Source organism: Lutra lutra, chromosome 2 (assembly GCF_902655055.1).
Source record: "Lutra lutra chromosome 2, mLutLut1.2, whole genome shotgun sequence".
Lineage (NCBI taxonomy): Eukaryota > Metazoa > Chordata > Mammalia > Carnivora > Mustelidae > Lutra > Lutra lutra.
The window spans coordinates 198,840,838-198,863,308 of record NC_062279.1 but is presented as its reverse complement, the minus strand read 5'-3'; the positions used below and the strand labels follow the sequence as shown (position 1 = coordinate 198,863,308).

Below are 22,471 nucleotides of genomic sequence, written 5' to 3'. Positions count from 1 at the left end.
AGTCAGCTGCTAATACCAAAGATAAAAAGAGAGTCTTTCAAGCAGCTTAAGGAAAGAAAGACACATTGAATATTAAGGAAATATCATAAACGATAGCTGATTTTTCACCTGAACCAATGGAAGCTAAAAGATAACGTAACAGGCATTGAGTGGCTCAGTCTGTTAAGTGTCTGCCTTCAGCTCCAGTCATGATCCCAGGGATCCAGTCCCACATCAGGCCCTCTGCTCAGTGGGGAGTCTGCTTCTCCCTCTACCCCTCACTCTTGTTTGTGATCTCTCTCTCTCTCAAATAAATAAAATCTTTAAAAAAAATGTAATGTGTTTAAAATGTGAAAAGGAAAAAAAATATCAATTTAGAATTCAACATCCAGAAAAGATAATCTATAAAAATGTGGACATGTAAACAGGATATAGACATGTATTCCATGATAAAGGAACTTTTAGGTTATAAAGACCGAAGGAATTCACAGTCACCAGACACAAACTGAATAAACTTTAAAGAAGGTTGAGGCTAAAGTGAGATTACACCAGGTGAAAATTCAGATCTATAGGAAGGAAGTAAGGAAGAGCACTGAAATTACTGTGTAAGTAAATATAGGTGTGTTTTTTTTCCTTTTAAAATGCTTTAAGAGTTAATAGACGTATGTGGAGGCAAAATATATGAAAGTATTAGCACAAAAGACAGTAGAATGTAAATAGTATTATATAAATTGTACTATAATTGTGTTAGAGGAAAAGAGGTAGTATATGAATTCTACATAGCCCATGATGAGTTAAGGATGTATAATATAATCCTCAAAGAAAACACTAAATGATATGAATTTTTTAAGCTAAAAACCCAATCAAGGAGATAGAAAGGAAAAATAATAATATGGGTTTAATTTAAAAAACAGAGGGGAAACACCATAGGAGAAAACAAAAAGCAAGTGAGTAGACTTAATCCCAGTCATTATCAACAAATTCACTAAATTTGAATGGACTAAATATTCCAATTAAAAGATAAATTTTGAGGCTGGATAATAAAGCAAGAGCCAACTAACTATATGTTGTTTATAAGGTACATACTTTAAATATAAAGACATAGCTGAAAGTAAAAGGATGGTAGAGCATGTATCATGTAAACACTAAGCATAAGAAGCTGGTATGTCTTCATTTAATATTAGACAAAGTAAGGTTCAAAATATGGTGTATTATTAGAGATAGTTAGGGTCATGACATAATTAAAAGATCAATCCCTCAAGGAAATATGAGTCCCAGATGTTTATGCATCTAAAATCAGAGCTTCAAAATATATGAAGCAAAAATCAACAGAAGCAGGGAAGAATAAACAAATCAGCAATCACAGCTGGACATTTTCACATCTGTTTTAATTGTCAAAATATAGGAAATTTGAATGAAACAATCAACCAAATTAATCTACGGGTATTTGTAGAACATGGGACCCAGCAACTGCATTATATGTATTATTTTTTAAGTGCACAGACAATAGTCATTAAGATAGACCATAGTTTGAGGCAGTGACTGTAACAATAAATTTTAAAGGAGTAAAATGATATAAAATGTCTGGTAGAGGGAACAGCCACTGGGTATGTTTAATGTTCTGTTCTGAGGAGCAGCCAGCAGCATGACAGAGTGGGCCAGGCACCGCTCATACTTGAGGTGGACTGTGGAACAAAGATGAAACTTCAAGTCACACGTAGAAGGACATCCTTACTGAGCAACCAAAAGTGTCAGCTGTACCCAAGGTGATCTCAGCAATAGCAAGTACCTGTGGTGGATTTCCAGGTGGAGATGAGACAGTTATTCTCAGCTGAGACACCAAGAGATGGTTGAAGCAGTGTTGGAATATCCGGGTAGCTGATTTCCAAGGGGAAAACCAGGTTAGAGCTGATGCAATCATGGTCAGTAATAAAGAAGGAACGGGGTGTTTAAAGGCAACTTAATTGTTTGGGATATGTTCAAAGAAATTTTTTTCCTTAAAAATTTCACATAATAAACACATTGCAGAAAATTTTTAAAAAATAAAAGAACAGGACCTTGATGTTCTTACCCCGACACTTTTGTCTATTATTTTGCTGTCATTGTTGTGCATGCTTTTTATGCATACTTAATTTCTGTTGAGTTTCAAATTAACGTTATGTGAATGTACTTCATTATAAATATCTGCTGAATATCCTGCTAATGAATTTTGCAGTTCCCTTTTGTGAGGAGACTTCTTTTGTTTTCTTTTTGTTTTGTTTTGTTTTTTTCTGGTAGTTTGATAAAGTTTCAGTGAATTGCTATGCATAACAGGATCATTTCCTTAGATATGCAGGTATGAAATAAATTGAATCAAGGAATGTAAGCTTAAGGTACATTTTATAAATTATATTGCAAAGTACTGTATTAGTCTCTGTTGCTTTGAGAAAATGGACTGCTAGTTACAATACACTTTCACTGCATTAGTTGTTTTAATTATGTATCATTTGTGCCTACTGAGTTATATATAAATACATCACATTCATTATCAAAAAAGATGTGAAATACTTTCCCATGCTTATTTACTAATTATTCCTTTTATGTTTAGTCTTTTTCTCACTTCTTTTGTTTTCAACAATGTATTTGAATCAGCTAACAATATAATAAAAATATCTATAAAAAGAATGTATTTTCCTGATTTCAATGGGTATATTTTAAAATTAATAATAACATATACTGAAAATGCTCAAACATTTAGATACTTAAAACCATTTCTTGATAATGCATGAATTAAAAAAGAAAGGAATGATTAGAATTTTATATCTTTAACATATTTATATAAGAATAAAAGAAATGTTTACAATCAGTGATCTAAGTTAGGGGTTGGCAAATTATAGCCTGAGGGTTAAATATAGCCCACATTTGCTTTTGTAAATGAAGTTTTATTGAATCACAGCTATACCTATTCATTGACATTACATCTAAAGCCAATGTAAGAAGAAATAAAAAATTGAGGCAACCTTGTATTTAATAAAGTATAATTAAAAACATTCACTTAAAGAAAGCTCTGGGCCCAAATAGCTTTACTGGTGAATTCTATCGAACATTTAAAGAAGAAAGAATACCAATAACATACAGGCTGACTCCGGAAGAACAGAATTTCCAAACTCTTATTATGAAACCAGCAAAACCTCAATATGTAAACTGCCAAGGATATTATAAGAAAGGGAAATTGCCAACTAATAGCATTCATGGACAGAGAAGTGAAAATCATTCATAGAATATTACTGGGTTAAACCCAGTGATTAGAGAAAAAGCTCTCTAAAGGCCTGATATGTATAGGAATCTATTTTAGATCTCTTTCCAAGTCAGCATGATTATATATAAACTTTGTTTAAACCAAAAGCCTGATTTATGGCCCACCAAACATACAAACATACACTTTATAAATGAGTAGCCTAAAGGAAAACCATCTAGTCCTTAAGATACTGATCAATGCATTCCTTGACATTAAAGAGTTATTCCTACCTATATGGTTAATCTATAATCTTTTGAGCATTTACAAGATGTGAGAAGGCATATTACCTTGTAAAACTGTTCAGTCTCTGAAGCACTTTCATCCCTGTGAAGAGCATGCTTCCTGGGCAGGTATCTTAAGTTCTTATAATAAAACTCTCTTTCTTAGTTTTAGAGATTCTAAACAGTTTGTTCATTTTGTGTTGATACCAGCAATATTTTAAAAAGATATTGCATTACAACAAATTCTTTCTTTTTTTCAGGAATGTAAGGTTGATTCGACATTAAAAAATTAAACTTTGGGGCACCTGGGTGGCTCAGTGGGTTAAAGCCTCTGCCTTCGGCTCAGGTCATGATCTCAGGGTCCTGGGATCGAGCCCCGCATGGGGCTCTCTGCTCAGCGGGGAGCCTGCTTCTTCCCTCTCTCTCTGCCTGCCTCTCTGCCTACTTGTGATTTCTATCAAATAAATAAATAAAATATTAAAAAAAATTAAACTTTGTAATTCACCACATAACCAAATCAAAGGGAAAATTAATATTATTTCAGTAAATGCAGAGAAATCATCTTACAAAAGTTTCAGCTAAACATAATAAAAATTCTCACCAATCGAGAAATAAAAGGATTTCTACAATCTGATAAAGGTAATTTATGGGAAATGCACAACAGACTTAATTGTGAAATAATAATTGCTTTCTCCCTAATGTAATGGACAGTGGAAACATGTCCACTTTTATTTCTCTGCTCATCACTACAGTGGATACCCTAGTCAGTGTAACAAGGTAAGAAGAATAATTGCAAACATATAAATTAAATAGACACAAGTAAAATTACTTTTATTTCCAGAAAAATATTTTTTTTTGGTAGAAAAGGATATGGAACTCACAATGTAATTACAGAAACTAATAAATGTATTTAGTACAATCATATCATACAAGTGAAATGTACAAATATCAACTGCCTTTCTACACACTGAAAATGGAAAATGAAATTTAGGAACATAAAATATTCAGAAATAAACTTAACAAATATTACAAAGACTCCACATTGAGAGACACAATACTCTTCAGAGATACACTTAAAAAGACCTAAATAAATAAATATATACCATGTTCATGAATTGAAACACTCAATATTGTCAAGATATCAAGTCTGTGCTAATTGATTTAGAAATTCAGCACAATCCCACTAAAACTCTAGCATGGTAGATATTGGTAAAATCATTCTAAAATTCACATGGAAATGCAAAAGGTGTAAAGTTATAGTAATCAATACCATGTAGTATTGATGCAAAAACAGAAAAAGCATTAAATGTAATGGAGTCCAAAACAGACACAGATAAAGTCAATTGATTTCAGTAAAGATTCCAAGGCAACTCAATTAGAAAATGGTAGTCCTTTTTATTTTTTTTTTTAAGATTTATTTATTTATTTATTTGACACAGAGAGAGACATCACAAGTAGAGCAGCAGGCAGCGAGAGAGCGGGAAGCAGGCTCCCTGTTAAGCAGAGAGCCTGCTGTGGGGCTCGATCCCAGGGCTCTGAGATCATGACTGGAGCCAAAGGCAGAAGCTCAACCCCCTGAGCCACCCAGGTGCCCCCAAAATTGTAGTCTTTTAAAATGATTCTGTATAACATCAGCTAGGTCTCTGTGTGAAAAAAAAATATTCTTGACCCAATATTCATACTCTACACAAAAAATGATAGCTTACAGACCTAAATAATATAAAAGCTATAGCATTTAAAATTCTGTAAGAGAACATAGGAACATATATTCATTACTTTGGAGTAGGTAAAGATTTCCTTAATAGGACATAAGAGACACTAATCTTTGAAAACTTGACGAATTGAACTGCATCAAATTAAAAAAATGTGTTTTTTAAAAACCCCATTAAGAAATGAAAAGACAAGCTATACAATGGGAAGTATTCAAAATACATTTATTTGTCAAAATATGTTCATCCATAATATATTAAAAACTCTTAAAATTCAATCATAAAAAGTCAACAAAAGAATATAATTTTTGGAAACGAAGATACACAAATGGTCTGCAAACGTAGAAACACTATATTGGTCGTCAGGCAAATGCAAGTTATAACCATGAGATGCTTCTTCATACTTGTTAAAATAGCTAACATTAAAAAGACAGACAATTTTGAACTATTTACAATTTTAGATTAGCTGTAGACTGCTATTTAATAGATTAGACTGAGATATAGATGTAGGAGTCAGTGGTCTTTTATAAATACTTTTTAAAGTCAAAATAATATTCATGACAATGTTCATGCAGCAACTTTTGAGAAGAAGGGATGGAAGTCATACTGCATGAAGATTAACCTCTGAAACGATGTGTGACCAAAGAGCAATTCACGAAGATGATTTTCTTTTTTTAAGATTTTATTTATTTATTTGACAGACAGAGATCACCAGTAGGCAGAGAGGCAGGCGGAGAGAGAGGAGGAAGCAGGCTCCCCACCAAGCAGAGAGCCCAATGCGGGGCTCGACCCTAAGACCCTGAGATCAGGGACCTGAACTGAAGGCAGAGGCTTAACCCACTGAGCCACCCAGGCGGCCCTAAAGATGATTTAAAAAAAAAAAAAATGATTGTCAGTGTTGGCCAGAAGGTGGAGAAACTGGAATTATGACATATTGCTAATTAGAGTATAAAATGGTACACCCATATTGGAAAATGCTTACCAGTTATTTATAACATACCCTTACTCTATGATTTTCCTCTCCTTCTTGGTATTTATTCAAGAGAAATGAAAATACATGTTCACGAAAGGAATTGTATAAGAACAGTCACAGCAGGGCGCCTGGGTGGCTCAGTGGGTTAAGCCGCTGCCTTCGGCTCAGGTCATGATCTCAGGGTCCTGGGATCGAGTCCCGCATCCGGCTCTCTGCTCAGCAGGGAGCCTGCTTCCTCTTCTCTCTCTCTCTGCCTGTCTCTCTGTCTACTTGTGATCTCTCTCTGTCAAATAAATAAATAAAATCTTTAAAAAAAAAAAAAGAACAGTCACAGCAGCTTTATTTGTAATGTTCGGTAATTAGGAAAAACCCAAATGTTCTTTTATAGGAGAATGAATAAAGAAACTGGTACTTCCGTGCAATGTGATATCCAACTGAAATAGTAAATGGATGAATCACAAAAGCATTATATTGAATAACAGGTGCCAGATACAAAAGAATATATAGTGTATGATTTAATTTATATAAAGTTCCAGAACAGGCAAAATTTATGTATATTGGCAGAAAAAAAATTTTTTTAAAGTAGTAGCCTGGCATGACAATAGGAGATGAGATTGACTGGAAAACAGCAAGAAGGACTTTCTAGGGGTGATAGAAATGTTCTGTACTTGATGGGATGGTGGCTACAAGGTATACATATTTATGTGTGTGTGTGTGTGTGAGTGTGTGTGTGTGAATAAAACTCATCAAACCACATACTTTGAAAATCTGTGCATTATAGGGATGCTAGATTATGATGATAGATTGGATATGGATATAATGAAGATGAAGTCATGCATGGATTCTATATTTTAGTCTTGAACTAATGCTGTTCTAATAAAATTTACATAGGAAGCAACCAGTGGAGAAAGTCTGTAGGGAAAGTTTTGAGGAGCATTGCAACTCATTCTGCATGAATTTGTGGCATGATAAGTGTAAAAAATATAAATGACCTCAAGACTGTAAAAATATTTCCCTTAATTAAAAAGATGTGTGATGTTTCCTTCCCCAAGGAAACATTTAAAGCAAACCAAAGCTTTATGGATTATAAAATCTACATAGGACTGATTTTAAAGAAATTATTCTATGTAGATTTATTCTGTTCAAATCAGTACAAAGTGCATTGGTTAAGCTTCTTTTTCTCCTTCACTTTTTTTTCCCCCACTGGCCTGGGATGAAGAGATTGGAATTAGGGTTACAACAAACAAAGCATAGTTTTTTGCTTGTATTCGGGTGATATTTCCATTTAGTGTACCTCCTTGTCTTTCTAATTTTGCTAATAAAAATGGTAGATTTAAAGTTCTTTTATAAAGTACTTTGAAAATGTAGAATTTTACGTTGATAGCAATTGTAGTACTCAGGTTTTCAAGCATAGTTGTTGCTTACAAATACCTTAACATGACTTAACATCTTCCTGAAACAGGTTGGATCCTGAACAGTCAGAGATTAGAGAATTTATTTTTTAAGTTAAGACACTAAATTGGATCTGTTAAAGCTATCCAGAGTAATAAGGTCCTGTTAATATTGTCTAGAATAAAGAAATAATGTCAACATACTTAGCTTAATATGAAATGTTTTTGTCAAAATACTTGTTCTCAGAGTAATAACGCTTAACATTGCATTATTTTTATGTGCTATTTCTTCATTTTATGCTTTTACCTATTACTGTTGTATTTATGTAATCCTCATATTTTTCACAGTATTTATTATTGTACCCCCTGATATTGCCAAACTCTTGATTGGATTTTAGTTTGATGCTTAAGAGTTTTGCAGTTTTCCCTGACTTCTACTTCTGTTCACCGTCATGCTCATGTCTCCTCTTCAGTCTCTGACCATCCCCTTTCTCCTCCTCTTTGAAGAGAAGTTAAGTGTGTGCTGTGTTTCAGAATGTTTTCTAAACACTCAGCATGAAATATCTCATGTAATTTTTTTCAGTGAACTCTTGGAATTTGGGGACACAATGTTCCTAAGTGTTGAATACTTGCTTTCATCAGACATCTTGATGTACGAATCTCTATGTCATGTCCAATATTAAGAGGTCATTCAGTTACCCAGATTTGCACTCATTTAACTCACCAATTTAGGGGGAAAGGAGAAAAATATAAGATGAAAATAGAATATGGGATTATTGGGTTGCTCTTCCACAGGGTAAGTAACAGTTTTCGAATAATATTACTAAATCATGAAAAGGTAGGATTCCAGGAATTTTGATCAACTTTAAAGCCTACAATACTAACTAAATATGTTTGAACCACTTAACACATTCATGTATTTCCTCATTTATACATTGAACTTTCTTTCTGTGTACATGCACTCACACACATCAACATACACTCACATACAGTTATATAAAGCATATTAAATGTCAGTTTTCCTGTTTTCTCAAGATTTTAGCTTTAGCTCCAGAGCTGAGACAATAAATAAGAAGTTTCCATAGTCACAGGTGAAAGGGGGGAAATTAACATTTTCTGAGTACTTTGTATGGCCAGGTATCTTATATGTGTTATTTCATGTAGTCCTTTCAAAAGTTCTAAAAGGTATTATTATGTCTGTTTTACATCCGAGACTCAGGTTAAGTGACTTGCTGAAGGCTCAAAACCCATTGAAAGCCAGATATGATGAAATCTGAAATCTGAAATCTGTGCCCTATTCTCAACAGAGTGCTGCCTCCTCAAGCCAGCCCACATGTTCGTAGGGATCTAATCTTTTTGGTGAGGACAGCCATCTCTCTGCGGAGCTGTGTCTTACTGGGAGCATGCACTTCATGATCTCTGCCACCAAATGTTTGACTCTGAAAGGAACTGCATCAGAAGGAGTCTAGATAAATGAGCCTGGGGGTAATAATGAGATGATATGTTAAAGGTACGTACTTTAGTTCATTAATCACAATCACCACACTCATAAATTCAATGACAGGGTACCCTTATTCTCATTTTCCAAAGCTACCCTTAATAAATAATAAATGCAATGATTAGTTGATCCAGTGATATTAGCTTTATTATTGTTGTTACTTTCTAGATTATATAATGATAGGATATTTGAAAAGAAACATAATTTTGTAAAGGCAGGACTTACATGATTATATTATTTTCTACGACTTATTTAAAAAGTGTAATATTATTGATAAGTAAAAAGAAATTCAAGAGAAGAGTATTTTGTATATTTCAAAGAATTGCTATTGGCACTGAGGAAGCAGATAGCCTAAAATGATATCCGGGGCACCGCCATAGCTTTTTCTCTGAAAAATAAGATAAGAGTGCATTTTAATACCATTAGACTGTTTTGTGGAACATTTCTGAGATATTTTCTAAAGTACTTGACAGAAACTAGGAAACTTTCCTTCTGGCACTGTGTCACATAAAAGGAAGGTCATGCTATACCGAAATCCCTTAGTATTTCTGATCAAATAACTTGAGTTGACTTGCATTGTACAAAATGTCACATTATTAAAGAGACTTTTCTAAAGAAATCTAGGCTAAACTATTCACTCTGGTTGTATTTTATAGAGTTTTTGTTGTTGTTTTGTTACTTAGCTGAAGAGTGCTGAGGATTCATTTTCACAAGAGGAGAAATCAGAAAAGACCATAGGCAGCAGGAAGGAGAGTTAAAAAAAAAACCAAAAAACAAAACCTTGCCTTTTACTTTTCCCTTCAGGCCAAATTGTTTGCTTTTTAGTGTGTAGTTTTTACTTCTTGTGCTGTCCCAGCCTGCCCATCTGTCAATCACCCACAAGCCTAATAGCCAACCAAGCCCAATAGGACAGTTAATTGATTAATTAATTATGTTTGATATGAAGGTCATGGCATTTTAAATTTCCATATGATTTTGCAATTTTAAAAAATCACTTTGAGAGTTTATTTCATTCCAGTCTAATACAGATGTATTGACATTGTTACAACTTCTGGCTTGCAAAGTGCAGTGATGATTTAGAAGAACTAACTCTGTATTGTGTTTGTAGAATGTCTTTTATATGGACCTAGTATATTTACTACTCGTGTTTTCAGAGTCTATACCAAATTTATGGTATAGGCACACATGATTCTCAAACATTTGTTTTTATTTTTAAAAAGTGGCTAAAGTCCCACAATTATTATTAGCTTTATAGAACTATATAAGCACTTTTTGTTTGTTTGATTTTGGTAAGACCTATTCATTAGTTCCCCTGATTTTTTTTTTCCCTTTTTTAGTTTAGGATGTGTCATGGTACTTAATGCATGCCTTTTGGCAAATACCTACCAAAAACTCTGAATGGTTAGGAAAACATCTTACGGTTCCTTTAAGGAATCAGTCTTGGCCTAGCGAGAAAAGGATATTCATAAGAAGTGCTTATTAAATAAAAATTAAATTATTGGCCTCCCTGTTTAAGGTAAAGACAATGTGTTTTACTATATCGTTAACTCTCACATCATTTCTATGACTTAATCTTATAAATTAAACATTAACTTTATATTTTCCATTAGGTAACCATTTTTTACATAAAATAAATCTTTGATTCTCTACCTTCTTTTCCATCAGCTCTGGGGTAATAGTTGGGTCCACGGCAGGAGCAAAAGAATTTGTAGTACTGGGTTTTTGTGAAGTTGAAGGAATGAAAATTCCTCCACTGGCATGTTTAAAGTTTATCCCTTCTTTTTGTAAATATGGTATCACTCCTTCTGCTGGCTATATAGAATTAGAAAGAACACAAAGTGGTTACAGATTCAAATACAAGATCAAAATTGGAAAGAATATAAAGCCACAGGATTGAGATGTAAGGCAAAGAATTTATTTAGGAAGTAAATGACTGTATTAGTTTTTTAGATTATAATCTATCATAGAATGATTATAAATATATACTGGCAAATTTGGATGTTTCTTAATACTTGATTTTAAATGAGTGTCCCTAGGAGTGTATCTGATATAGAGTAGTAAATATATGATGGACTGAGTAAATTGGACCTTGACTGGTAAAAGATTACAGGTGGAAGGAAGAATAATTTTTGATGAAAAAATAACAGTGAAGTCTATTAAAATGAACAATAGTGCAGGAACCTGTAGGCTGACAGTTGCTGACTTCTGATAGCTAGTACAGGGTGGTAAGAGGATCTCACCATCACAGCAGTGTCAGGAGCTGTGCCTAAGAGGGGGTCTAAGGCTAGTTGCTGCTGTCCTCCTGGCATAACCTGTAACATTGGAAAGTTGAAAAAAGTCTAAATTTTTCCTCTTTAAAATACGTAGTTTTGCATGCAAGGCAGTTACACCCTTCCCAACTTCTTTAATTGTAGTTACTTAAAAATAAAAATAATCATTTAGATTTGAGAAAGAGAAAAGTGGCCTCTGACACAGGACACACAACTCTGCTTGTGTTGTCAGGAGCTTACTGGATATTCTCTGCTAGGCCCTGGTGTTCTGTTGGACATGAACAATCCTACAGAACACCAGCATCAAGCAAGGTCATGTCTGAACACGATGAAATGCAACAAAAACAAGACGGCTGTGTAATTTTGTCTAAAGCAAGGTTGCCACGCAAGCCACAATAATACCAGACATCCTCATATCCTGGATAATTTGAGTAACTCTTCCTTCTTTAACAATCAAGGCCTTTGCCTTGCTCTTCTTTGCTTTTATCATCTAGGAAGGAACTGTCTAATTACTAATCACAGACTTGCCCATCACTTCTTGAGAACACCCGATTCAGAGTGAACCATTACTCCTTGAATTCTCTGCAAAATCGCCCGACAGAAGCCCAGACCCTTTGAACAATCAGTCACCTTCCTATTAAGACACCCACAGGTCCCCATATGGGTCTTCCCTCGTTGAAATGAGTAGGTAAATCCAATTTTGTTCAACTATGGGTTTGTTCTTAATGGATTTTTGGCTGAAGGGTGCTCATAGATTTAATATGCTATGAAGCAAATCATTTCAAAAGTTAGTGTTTTTTTTTTTAAATGAAAAGTATGCATTACTTACAGGTTCTGCTTGTACTGGAATATATCCAAATTGAGTATAGAATGGCATCTGTCAGATTTTTGGAAAATGTGTTAGATTTGCTGTGATGATTTTGTCATAATTTTATAATAAATGATTATTTAAAATTATATATATATATATTACATTAAATGCTTTTTTGAAGGTTCATATATTCTAGGTGGTAAAAATTATTGTTAATTTACCAAGCATCCTTTTAATACCATACGACTTTGAGGTTAAATTTCTAACACAACTTAATTAGAATTACTACTACCAGTCACTTAAAGCACAATTTTCAGTTTTCTCTAATTTGGTTTTAGAGTGGTGATAAACTGTTAATTTTCCCCCCATTATACCTAAGAGAAATCTAGTTATGTATGGGCCACTTGAAATTACATTAGAATTCTAAAAATGTGCTGTAGGTCCACAAAACACAATTATAATGTTATCTAATTGTATCTAGTGATCATAAGTGCCTTCCATCATGGAAGCTTTTTTTTTTTTTTTCTTACAATAACCACATGTAAACATGACAAGAAGGATCCTGGTAGCTTTTTGAAAGTTAGAAAAAAATTTGCCAAGATGATTCATCTTTTGGCCTCCGATTTTGTTGAAGTCCACTCACCGACTTCGTTCTTTTAAAATCCAGCCTTTGAACATTTCAAAGTTATTGATATGTTAGGATAACACACTGTATCTTTTTGTGACCACCAGTTCAGGCTGTTGAGCTTTTGCAGTAAATACACTCAAATAGTCTCTCCTTTGAAAATTTATTGTCTCTCTAGTCTCAGATGGAACTAGTCAGACTAAAATCAAACAGCAGTACCTGCTCCTCAAATTGCTGCTGTCCCGTTTGTGGAGGTGACTGTGTGGCTGTTTGTTGAGATCGTTCCCAGGGTAGGAGCATGTAGACTGGATAGTACTGCAGCATCTACTTGTAAAAGAAAGATATGGAAGAGCTTCCTTGACATCAGCAGAGGCCTTTTAAAAGTTTATATCTAATAATTTTATATCTAATAATTTTTATATATCTGATAATTTTATATTATTATATATTTATATCTAATAATTTTATATATCTAATAATTTTATGATCAAAATAATGCATGAAACAGCCCTTCTCAGACTTTAGAAATAACTCATATTGTATATGACGTTGGACTTTGTTTCAAGGTTGCTTGGCCAAACTCATGAAAGAAGTAGCAAAATAATAGGCTTAAATTTTAAGAAAGGGCACCATGGACTTTGTATACAAACTCTGTGTGTGTGTGTGTGTTTGTGTGTGTGTGTGTGTATATATATATATATATAAGCTGTTATATATATATACTTTATATACAAACTTAATGTACAGTTTACTTTGTGAATATCTAAGAAGTCATGGCTGACTTGCTGGACATTTTCCCTATATATTTTGAGAATCATTATTTTACAAGAATGTTAGAAGTGCTATGATAATGAAGGAATTCTCAAGAATGTGTTGCCTTTAATAAGTGCCATTTTATTAAGATAATCCATAAGACTTTTTAGAATATTTGGAAAATCCAGAAATAGACAAGGAAGAAATAAATCACCTGCAACTTTACCATCCACATTACCATGTACTGGCTTCCATTTATGCCTGTGTATGTCTATATATGCATATGTGTTTATAGAAAATGGAGATCTTAGTACATATATAGAGATTAGTATGTTTGTGTCCCTGCCTAATTAAGTGAGAGACTGTATTAAACACAAGAGTTAAAAAAAACAACAACAACTATAGTTTGAGAAGTACATTTTATGCAGTGGTTCTTATTTCTGGCTAAGAATTAAAATCACCTCTTGAGCATTTTAGTAGATAATCGTATTTGGGATCTACTCATCATGTTTTGATTCATTAGGTGTGGATAGGGTCTAGGCATTTGTAATTTTCAAAATTACCAGCAGAGCCTCTGATGCAAAGCTAGGGTGGAGAACCACTGGTTTAGTGGTTGAGGAAGGATGAAGAATTATATTCCAACTTAGCTACTTACTTTGATTAGGGTTGGGGATTCAATCTCATTAAGACTTAGTTCCCTGATCCTTAAAATGAAGTAATCCCACTTACCATGTATCTAAGTCTCTAAATGCTCTGGCATAGAATGAGGTAATGTCTAGAAGTAACTTTTATTTTATAATGAGTGTGGGACAAAAATTACATAATTATGATTACAGGAGAGTCAAGTGGTGTAACTTTTTATGAAATAGTCAGTACTCTGCTGGTGAATAATTTATCCATGTCCATATTTCTTTGAACCTAGTCTATTGTAAAGTTAATTAGGTGAAACTAATCTGGAGAGAGTTTTCCATATTACTCTAATGAGTATACTAATTGGCATTCATCTTTTAAGGTTTCTTATTTAATGGAAATCCCCCCATTTGGTTGTAATATAGAAATAATTGAAAATATACAAGAACCTGGTAATATTTTGAACAGAATGCTCCGAGTGCCAAATAATGTGGCAAGTGTTTCTTATCTCTACATCATATCATATTTTATCAGTTTAATGCATCTCCCTCTGAAACAAAATTTAGGGTTGAGCAAAGTCAGTCCATGGTATTTCTCTTGAGTTTCCAAATGCCAGTACAAACACCATGCAGAAGGACCAGGACTTATGGTTTATTGAGCTCCTTTATTCCCAATAGAGTAATGCCCCGGAAACTCAGGGGTTCTGGGGACTCTCCTTAGCATTATTAAGTGAGCCTAACATTATCAAACTGATGCCAGCCTAGCAATAGTGGTACTAAACAGTGATAATTATATTAGTTTTCATAGCCCTGCTCTAGGAGTCAGAGCTACAAATGCAAAAGAAAGCATTAGAGAGTACAGTTAGCCATCTGTCTGTAGGAGTGGTGGTATTCTACTCATTTACCTGAGCTTGCTCTTGAGGCATTTTGAAGGAGAGCACATAGGGCATAACCTGCCAAAAGAGGTATAAAAAATTTATACTTGACTGTTTTTTTTTTTTTTTTTAGAGGGAGAGAGAGCTAGTGCACATAGCAGGGAGGGGCAGAGAAAGAGGGGGAGAGAGAATCTTAAATTGGCTCCACGCCCAGCACGGAGCTCCACGTGGGGCTCAATCTCACGACTCTGAGATCATGACCTGAGCTGAAATCAAGAATTGGATGCTTAATCAGCTGAACCACCCAGACACCTCAGTTATACTTGACTTCTTAATGTAAAATTCCAGAGCTGCTTTTCTTAGATCTAGTCATATACATTTACAATTTGTATTAAAGACTTCTGTGACAACAAAAGGTCATGTTATATGTATATCCTTAATGCAAATTGTTTCTTCTTTAAAGAGGAAATTTCCCTAATTATCTCTTCTCAGACGTGTTTTTTAACACTCTTGATTTGTGGCTGTGATGGAATAGCTGATTTAAATGGTATTTTTTCATGTTAGAAATCAGAAAAGGAAGTACTTCCAGTGATGGTAGAGCAAATAATGAGAAAAATGTCTTTCTCAGTAACTCCTGTCTTATTTTAAAGATGATTCCTACTCATTTTCACATTCAACGTGTGTTCTATCTCCTCAGAACAGGATGGGAGAGGCCTGACTTACATGATTAGGGCCCTGATGGCTCTGCGGTGCTGTTTGAGGCTGTGAGGGGTCCAGCTGTCCCACCTGGGTTCCTTGGGCAAAATTGACCCATCCTGGGAAAGGCATTTGATTTGGGAACCGTTCAGCAAACCGGTTAAGAGCTGATAAGGAGAATTGAGAGAGCCCTGGAACTTGAGCTTGCTGCTGCTGTTGCAGAATCCCAGAGAAAGGAGGGATCCACGAATTAAATGGGCCCTGGAAAGACACGAAAGAAAGAAAGGAAGCATTTCTCTTCCATTTTGCAAAGAGTTTTAAATCATTCCTGAGCAAGAAAAAGGGAAAATGTAGACAATTTCTATTATTCCATTGCTGCATTATAAAAAAGGACAGCATCTTAGCACATTATGAGCTGTGCAAGTAGCATGAACAATGCCAACTTCCCAGTGCTCATAAAAAAAATTGGGGCAGAGAGGGATAAAGAGTCTGGTTTCTACAGTTGCCAGACTGGTTTTAAGTCTTTTTTTTTTTTCATAGTTGAGTATGACTGTGTGTAAATAGTCAATTTAACTATCTCACAGTTGTGAGAATTTGTGCCTGGCACTTACCAAGTTTTCAATAAATGTTAGTCAGATTACAGCTTTTACTTTTGTCTTCAAACACATGGTCATTAGAATATGTGGGACAAATTCATAATCTTAAAAATTGAGACTTCGGAAATGAAATCGGTGAACATTTTGTTCTCTACAAAGTACTGTAAGAAATAAACAGTCGAAAAGCATTCTTCAAATAATTATCGAGGTACCTGAAGCTGTCGTGGTTGAAGTTGAGCATTATTAAGACTCAGAAGTAACTAGAAAAGGAAAGATAACATGAAAACAAGATGATTACACATGATGAAACTATTGAGAACAAGGTTTACTACAAACATAGAACAAGCCAGGGCTGACTGATCAGTTTCCTGCTAGGGGTGTTTTCTCACTAAGCTTGTACTAAATTACAGTGATTAGAGATTGGGATTTAACGACTTCTCCTCCACTGGGTCTGAGATTGCACAACTTTAGCCCATTCCTGTGGTTTAGTCAGTCATTTTTACGCTCTTAAACACCTATATACACCCATATTGGGCGCTATTAGAATAAAAAGATATAGGAGATTCTGTCTCTTAAAGATTTTATACTCAGATGGGGAGCAAATAATATTGTAGAAAAAAACATGTATACTAAATAAACATGAACGTTGGAAATGCATTTGATATAAGAGCTAGTGGATAGGAATTAGGAGAAATTAATTAAGGCTTTAAAAATACTTATTTATTTATTTTAGAGAAAGAGAGAGAGAGAGCATAGTAGGGGGATAGGGAGAGGGAGAGAGAGAATCCCAGGCAGCCTCCCTGCTGAGTGCTAAGCCTGGGGAGAGAATCTCAAGACCCTGAAATTGTGACCTGAGCCAAAATCAAGAGTAGGAGGCTTTACTGACTGTGCCACCCAGGTGCCTGCCTCTCCCCTCCTTTTTAAAGATCTGTCTATTTGAGAAAGAGCAAGCTGGAGAACAAAGGTCTTAATCTCTTCTCCACTGAGTTTCCTTAAAAAACAAAAATGAAAACAAAATGGAGAGCTGCTTGTAAGTATTTAAACTAACCTCATTGCTGTTGCTTGCAGACATCAGGCGCTGTGGGATAAGCTAAAAAATGAAAAACAGAGATGGTCAAAGAAGGATTTGTTAGAGGTTTCACACAATGATTTTAGATGTACCGTGAAATCACTTACTGGGGCTGACATTGTGGCTCCCAGCAGCCCAAGAAGAATTATGGTTTTCATTTTCAGAGGAAATATCTAGAAAATAAATTGTGAAATTGAGCTTTAAATGGACCCTCTATGTAAAAATCATGATAACAATAAGTGGTGATATTGTTTGATCAGAAGTGTAGTTGGGTGAGTTCTGTAGTATTTACTTATATGTTAGGATTTAAAATAAAAAAGGTAGCTTTATAAATATCTATAACAGAACCTATTCTTTTTCTCAGAGCAGTTGTTTAAAAAAACCAGAATTGTTTGCTTGTCCTTTTCTTGACCAAATGAGTCCTTTGGTGGCATGGGATGTAGCTGAATGAGTTAATGAACAAGATGGCTTCATTGCTTGCACTGTTCTGTACATGAAATGGGTCCTTCTGATCATGGGAGGTCCATGACGGGGGTCAGTGAACTAGGTCTTTATTGTGAAAACAGTTTTAATGTCTATTTAACATAGTAATAAAAATACTACAATAAAGATCTGACAATAGTCTATAACAGATACAAGTCTTTTTAAAAGATTAATAACATGAAATACATTAAAACTGAGCAACTGAGTCAATATTTCTCTAAGGAAAAAGATTATAAAATCTGTAATATAAAATATGAAAACTGTAATATTAATTTATAATGCAACCTATGGAAGCATATTATGTCTTGTCCTCCAGGTGTAAAAACTCCTGGTCTAGTTCAAATTACTGATCTATGTAAGCATTGAGGGGGACCCTGGTAGTTTATCCTTCTGAGTTGACTGATTTGGGTTCTTAAAATTATGAAAGCAAAAATTTTGATATCTTACCTCAATCCTTTGCCTAAGAAGAGAAATCTAAACCCATGCAAGATCTGTGTTCTTTTTATCTTTCAGCTCAGCTGCTTGAAGCTTCTCTTAAATTTAAAAACCCATCTTTAGAAAAGAATGACCAATCATTTTTCAAAGGGACCAGTGACTCAGTGGGTTTCAGACGATGGCTTAGCTAATAACCCCTTTCCAAATCATCTAGGTGGTGTAGGGATTCCCACACTTTTAGTGATCATTCCTGGCTTCTGCTTTAGTTATGATGAAATCTTCTAGAATAATTTTATTCTGTTCCTTTTATCATCCTCTATATGAATACAGTAGTAGAGTAACTTTTAAGCCTTTGTTCAAAGATTAATGAGTGATTATTTTTTATTTCAAGAGTAAAATACAGAATTATTAGCTGTAAGACATAGGTCTAAAAGATAAAAATTCAAAATCTAGTCTGGGCAGTTAAGATTCTTTTGTTCATCAGTGTTGGACTGAGTAAATATGAACTATTTTCATTTAAATTCAACCTTGAAAATATCAGTGTATCTCTATCTACCTGTGGAATGAAATCCTAAAACAAATTGCTAAATTTCTATGTATCTGTGACATCTGTGTCCCCATATGATCATGTTGCTTGGAAAACTAATTTAATTAGTATGAAGCATGATGGCCTACATTTTAAAAAAAGAGTGGTGAATGTTATGTTTTGTGTTTTAAAGTCTCTTTTGCTAAATATGATTTTAGCATTCAAAATATATACTGTTATGATTTGTACCTTGTTGTTACTTAAATTTTCTTTGTAGTGTGTTTTGCATTTGTCTTGTTTTTCTTTGCTGTTAGTATTGACCTCATTCTAGTAGATAGTCCACGATCACAGTCGTGCCATAAGGTATGATAAGTTGATTTCCATTGGAAGAGTTCTTTGCCTAATTTCATCTTGAACAACTAGTGGTAGCTATCATGCAGGAAAACAAATTACTGCCTTTCAGTGAATACATCTTTCTTAGTAGGATGAGACACTTCTTAAACTTGCATGGCTCATTAATATTAAAATGAATATACCTTTTGTTATATAACAACAACAACAAAAAGCCAGGAGGGAAAGATACAGTAAAGATGACAAGATGCCTTTCTTTACTAAATCCTAGTACCACTAGGATTTTGTATCTGTTAGAATGGAACTTTCCCAAGATTTCTGAAAGTTTCTTTTTAAATTAGCCAAATAGTTAGACTGCCTCAAATGTTGATGCTGACTTAACTAAACCTGGTAGTTAATGTGACCAACTGTTACTTGGAAAATCTGGTAAATTGATTGGGTGGATGAACTAGATAGCCAGCTCTAAATTGCCTAAATTTCCAGTTAATGACGTTGGTCTCTTCTGCATGTCAAATTAAATTTAATACACCATTAAGGTCTCAGTCTTGGAGATTTTCTGTTGCATTGTGTGGCGTCTTAGGCAGCTAATTCCACTACCGACCCAGAAAATTATCAGGACCAAACACTGAAGTTAGGATCTGTATTATAGAGCCAAAATATAGTCAATGTAAAAATTATCTTGATGGGGGCGCCTGAGTGGCTCAGTGGGTTAAGCCGCTGCCTTCGGCTCGGGTCATGATCCCGGGTCCTGGGTTCAAGCCCCGCATCGGGCTTTCTGCTCAGCAGGGAGCCTGCTTCCTCCTCTCTCTCTGCCTGCCTCTCTGCTTACTTGTGATTTCTCTCTGTCAAATAAATAAATAAAATCTTTAAAAAAAATTATCTTGATGATGAGTAGTTTCACTTAGCTACATTCCTCAGATCTGAAGGTAGTTGGAAGGAGATTTCTTTTATTGTTTTCTTTTTGTTTTTATTTTCCATTACTTGAGTATTCTCAAGAAAAGCAGTCAAAACTCTCCAGCTATACACCATATTGAAAGGAAAAGAGCAGGCACTGCTTTCCTACCTGATAGCTCCCTATGTCATTTGCATCAAAGTTACCTCTGGGAAGGAGGGGAAGTCGCAAGGAGCTCTCATTTAATTCTTACCACCTCTTAGTGTGGATCTTGTCTGTGTCTCTTTCTCCCATTCTGCTATGTTAACTTAACTCATATTGTGTTCACTGTCATTCACCCAGTAAGTACTCCATTGACTTTTGTGAAATAAATAGTTTCTTTATTCAGAGGAGAAAAAGGCAATACACATCCAGAGCAATGTCAGTCTGTATGGATTAAGGTGCAAGGACATTAAATTGAGGAACCTTACAATAAGGAAATCCTGAACCAGATGTTGTGACTGTGACTTCATTACTTTGTTTTAGTTCGATTACCAGAACACCAGATATCTATTCAAATAAAAGTACGAAAACACACATCTGTGCCAAGTACATATGATTGTTGGGTTATGTACCATTAAAAATTATCCTTAACTTTGCTCTGTTCCAGTAAGACAGATGATGAAGCACAAATAACAATGGCTTCTATATTAGTCCTTTCAAAATGTTATCTCTGCTTTTTTTCCTCTTCAACTAACCTGAAAAATCAGTTAAGAAGCTTACAGAGAGCCATTGTGAAGTAGATCAATTCTTCTAAGAGAATAGAGTTTAAATTTTAGCACTGCTTAGAATAAAAACAATTTTCTTACGTATGAGTTATAATTTTCCAGGAACTTCTAATGACATGTAAAGTAGGTAGTATACTTATATCATTGCCATGTTTCAGTGAGAAACCTGAGGTACAGAAGGTTCAGCAACTTCATTCATTCGTATAAGAAATACTTCTTGTGGGGCACCTGGGTGGCTCAGTGGGTTAAGCCTCTGCCTTTGGCTCAGGTCATGATCTCAGGGTCCTGGGATCCAGCCCCATGTCGGGCTCTCTGCTCAGCAGGGAGCCTGCTTCCCCTCTCTCTGCCTGCCTCTCTGCCTACTTGTGATCTCTCTTTGTGTATCAACTAAATAAATAAAATCTTTAAAAAAATCTTTAAAAAAGAAATACTTATTGTATAACTTCTTTATCCGTGTCCTTACTGGGCTTTGAGAACTTAGTATTAATAAAACAGATATGATTCTGCTTCATGGAAATTGCTTTTCCCCCCACTGTCAATAAAGTACTAGAATTCTGGCTAGTATTTAGTTCTTTTGATTATTAATCAAGTAGTCTTTCCAAATCACCAAGCTGCCTAACCAGAGAGAAGAGACATATCACGATTCCAAAGATAATTAACAGATAAAAATAATAAGTGATAAAAGTGAGTATTTTCATATACTGCCAGAGTTGAATAATGAATCTCAGCTCAATCAAGGCAATAGGTGACTCTAACAATTATTTCATTATTAAATTGTGCCATAAATATAGAAGATAAGCAAGCTGTCAATCATATCTTTTCTATTACAGAGGGTTCTTACTTTTAAACTCTATGAGACTTTACTAAAATGGCCCTTTCTGTTTAATAATGTGCATTATTGGATATTAATCACCACCTCTCCACTATGACAATCCATTCTAGCTTAATGGCTTGGGCTTGATTATATGAGACTAACTTTATTATATTTCAGATTTGTAGGTATATGCTTGTGAATTATGACCAGAAAGTATAATTTCCAGGGGGCACCTGCGTGGCTCAGTCCTTTAAGCTTCTGACTCTTGGTTTCAGCTCAGATCATGATCTCAGGGTTGTGAAATAGAGCCCCACGTTGGGCTCTGTGCTCAGCCTGGAATCGGCTTGAAGTTCTCCCTCTCCCTCTACTCCTCCTGCTCATGTGCCCATGCTCTCTCTCTCTCAAATAAATAAATAAATAAATCTTTAAAAAATAAAGTATAATTTCCAGGAGTAATTATTATATTATTATATAATAAATTATATGTATAAATTATATATATATATATATCCAGGAGATATTAAGAAAAATAAGGGAATATATACTTCCTCTTTCACAAAAGGACCCATGAGTTTCAGAGTAATTGAGAGGCCAGACACAACTAAAGTAGGGCTCCAAAAGTGTGCCTGTGATTCCATAGAGTGTGGCCTGTAGAACATTCAGTGGGAGGCACGTTCTCTCAAACACAACCCATCCCGGTTTGGACATAATCAATACTCAGCCTCTCTAAGAAACAATTCTTTTGTCCTCTAACCTGAAATAGTTTCTTTTTCTACTGAACCTCTATCGTATTGATTTGTGTCCTTCACTCTGTATAAATTTCAGACCTCT

General features: G+C 34.7%; 1 protein-coding gene across 2 annotated transcripts; it reads right to left on the bottom strand.

Annotated features, from left to right (window-relative positions):
• Positions 1-10,434: 10,434 nt before the first annotated feature.
• Positions 10,435-17,530, bottom strand: ODAM (odontogenic, ameloblast associated). Of its 2 annotated transcripts, XM_047719460.1 has the most exons (10): positions 17,480-17,530; positions 17,352-17,393; positions 16,516-16,563; positions 15,735-15,968; positions 15,042-15,089; positions 12,974-13,078; positions 12,148-12,195; positions 11,289-11,360; positions 10,699-10,860; positions 10,435-10,493 (listed from the first exon to the last, which is right to left on the bottom strand). In XM_047719460.1, the coding sequence occupies exons 1-10, from the start codon at positions 17,528-17,530 to the stop codon at positions 10,464-10,466; spliced, it is 840 nt and encodes a 279-aa protein (XP_047575416.1). In that variant the 3' UTR covers positions 10,435-10,463. The 2 variants fall into 2 exon arrangements, with proteins under 2 accessions (XP_047575416.1, XP_047575418.1); XM_047719462.1 differs by lacking the exon at positions 12,148-12,195.
• Positions 17,531-22,471: the final 4,941 nt, after the last annotated feature.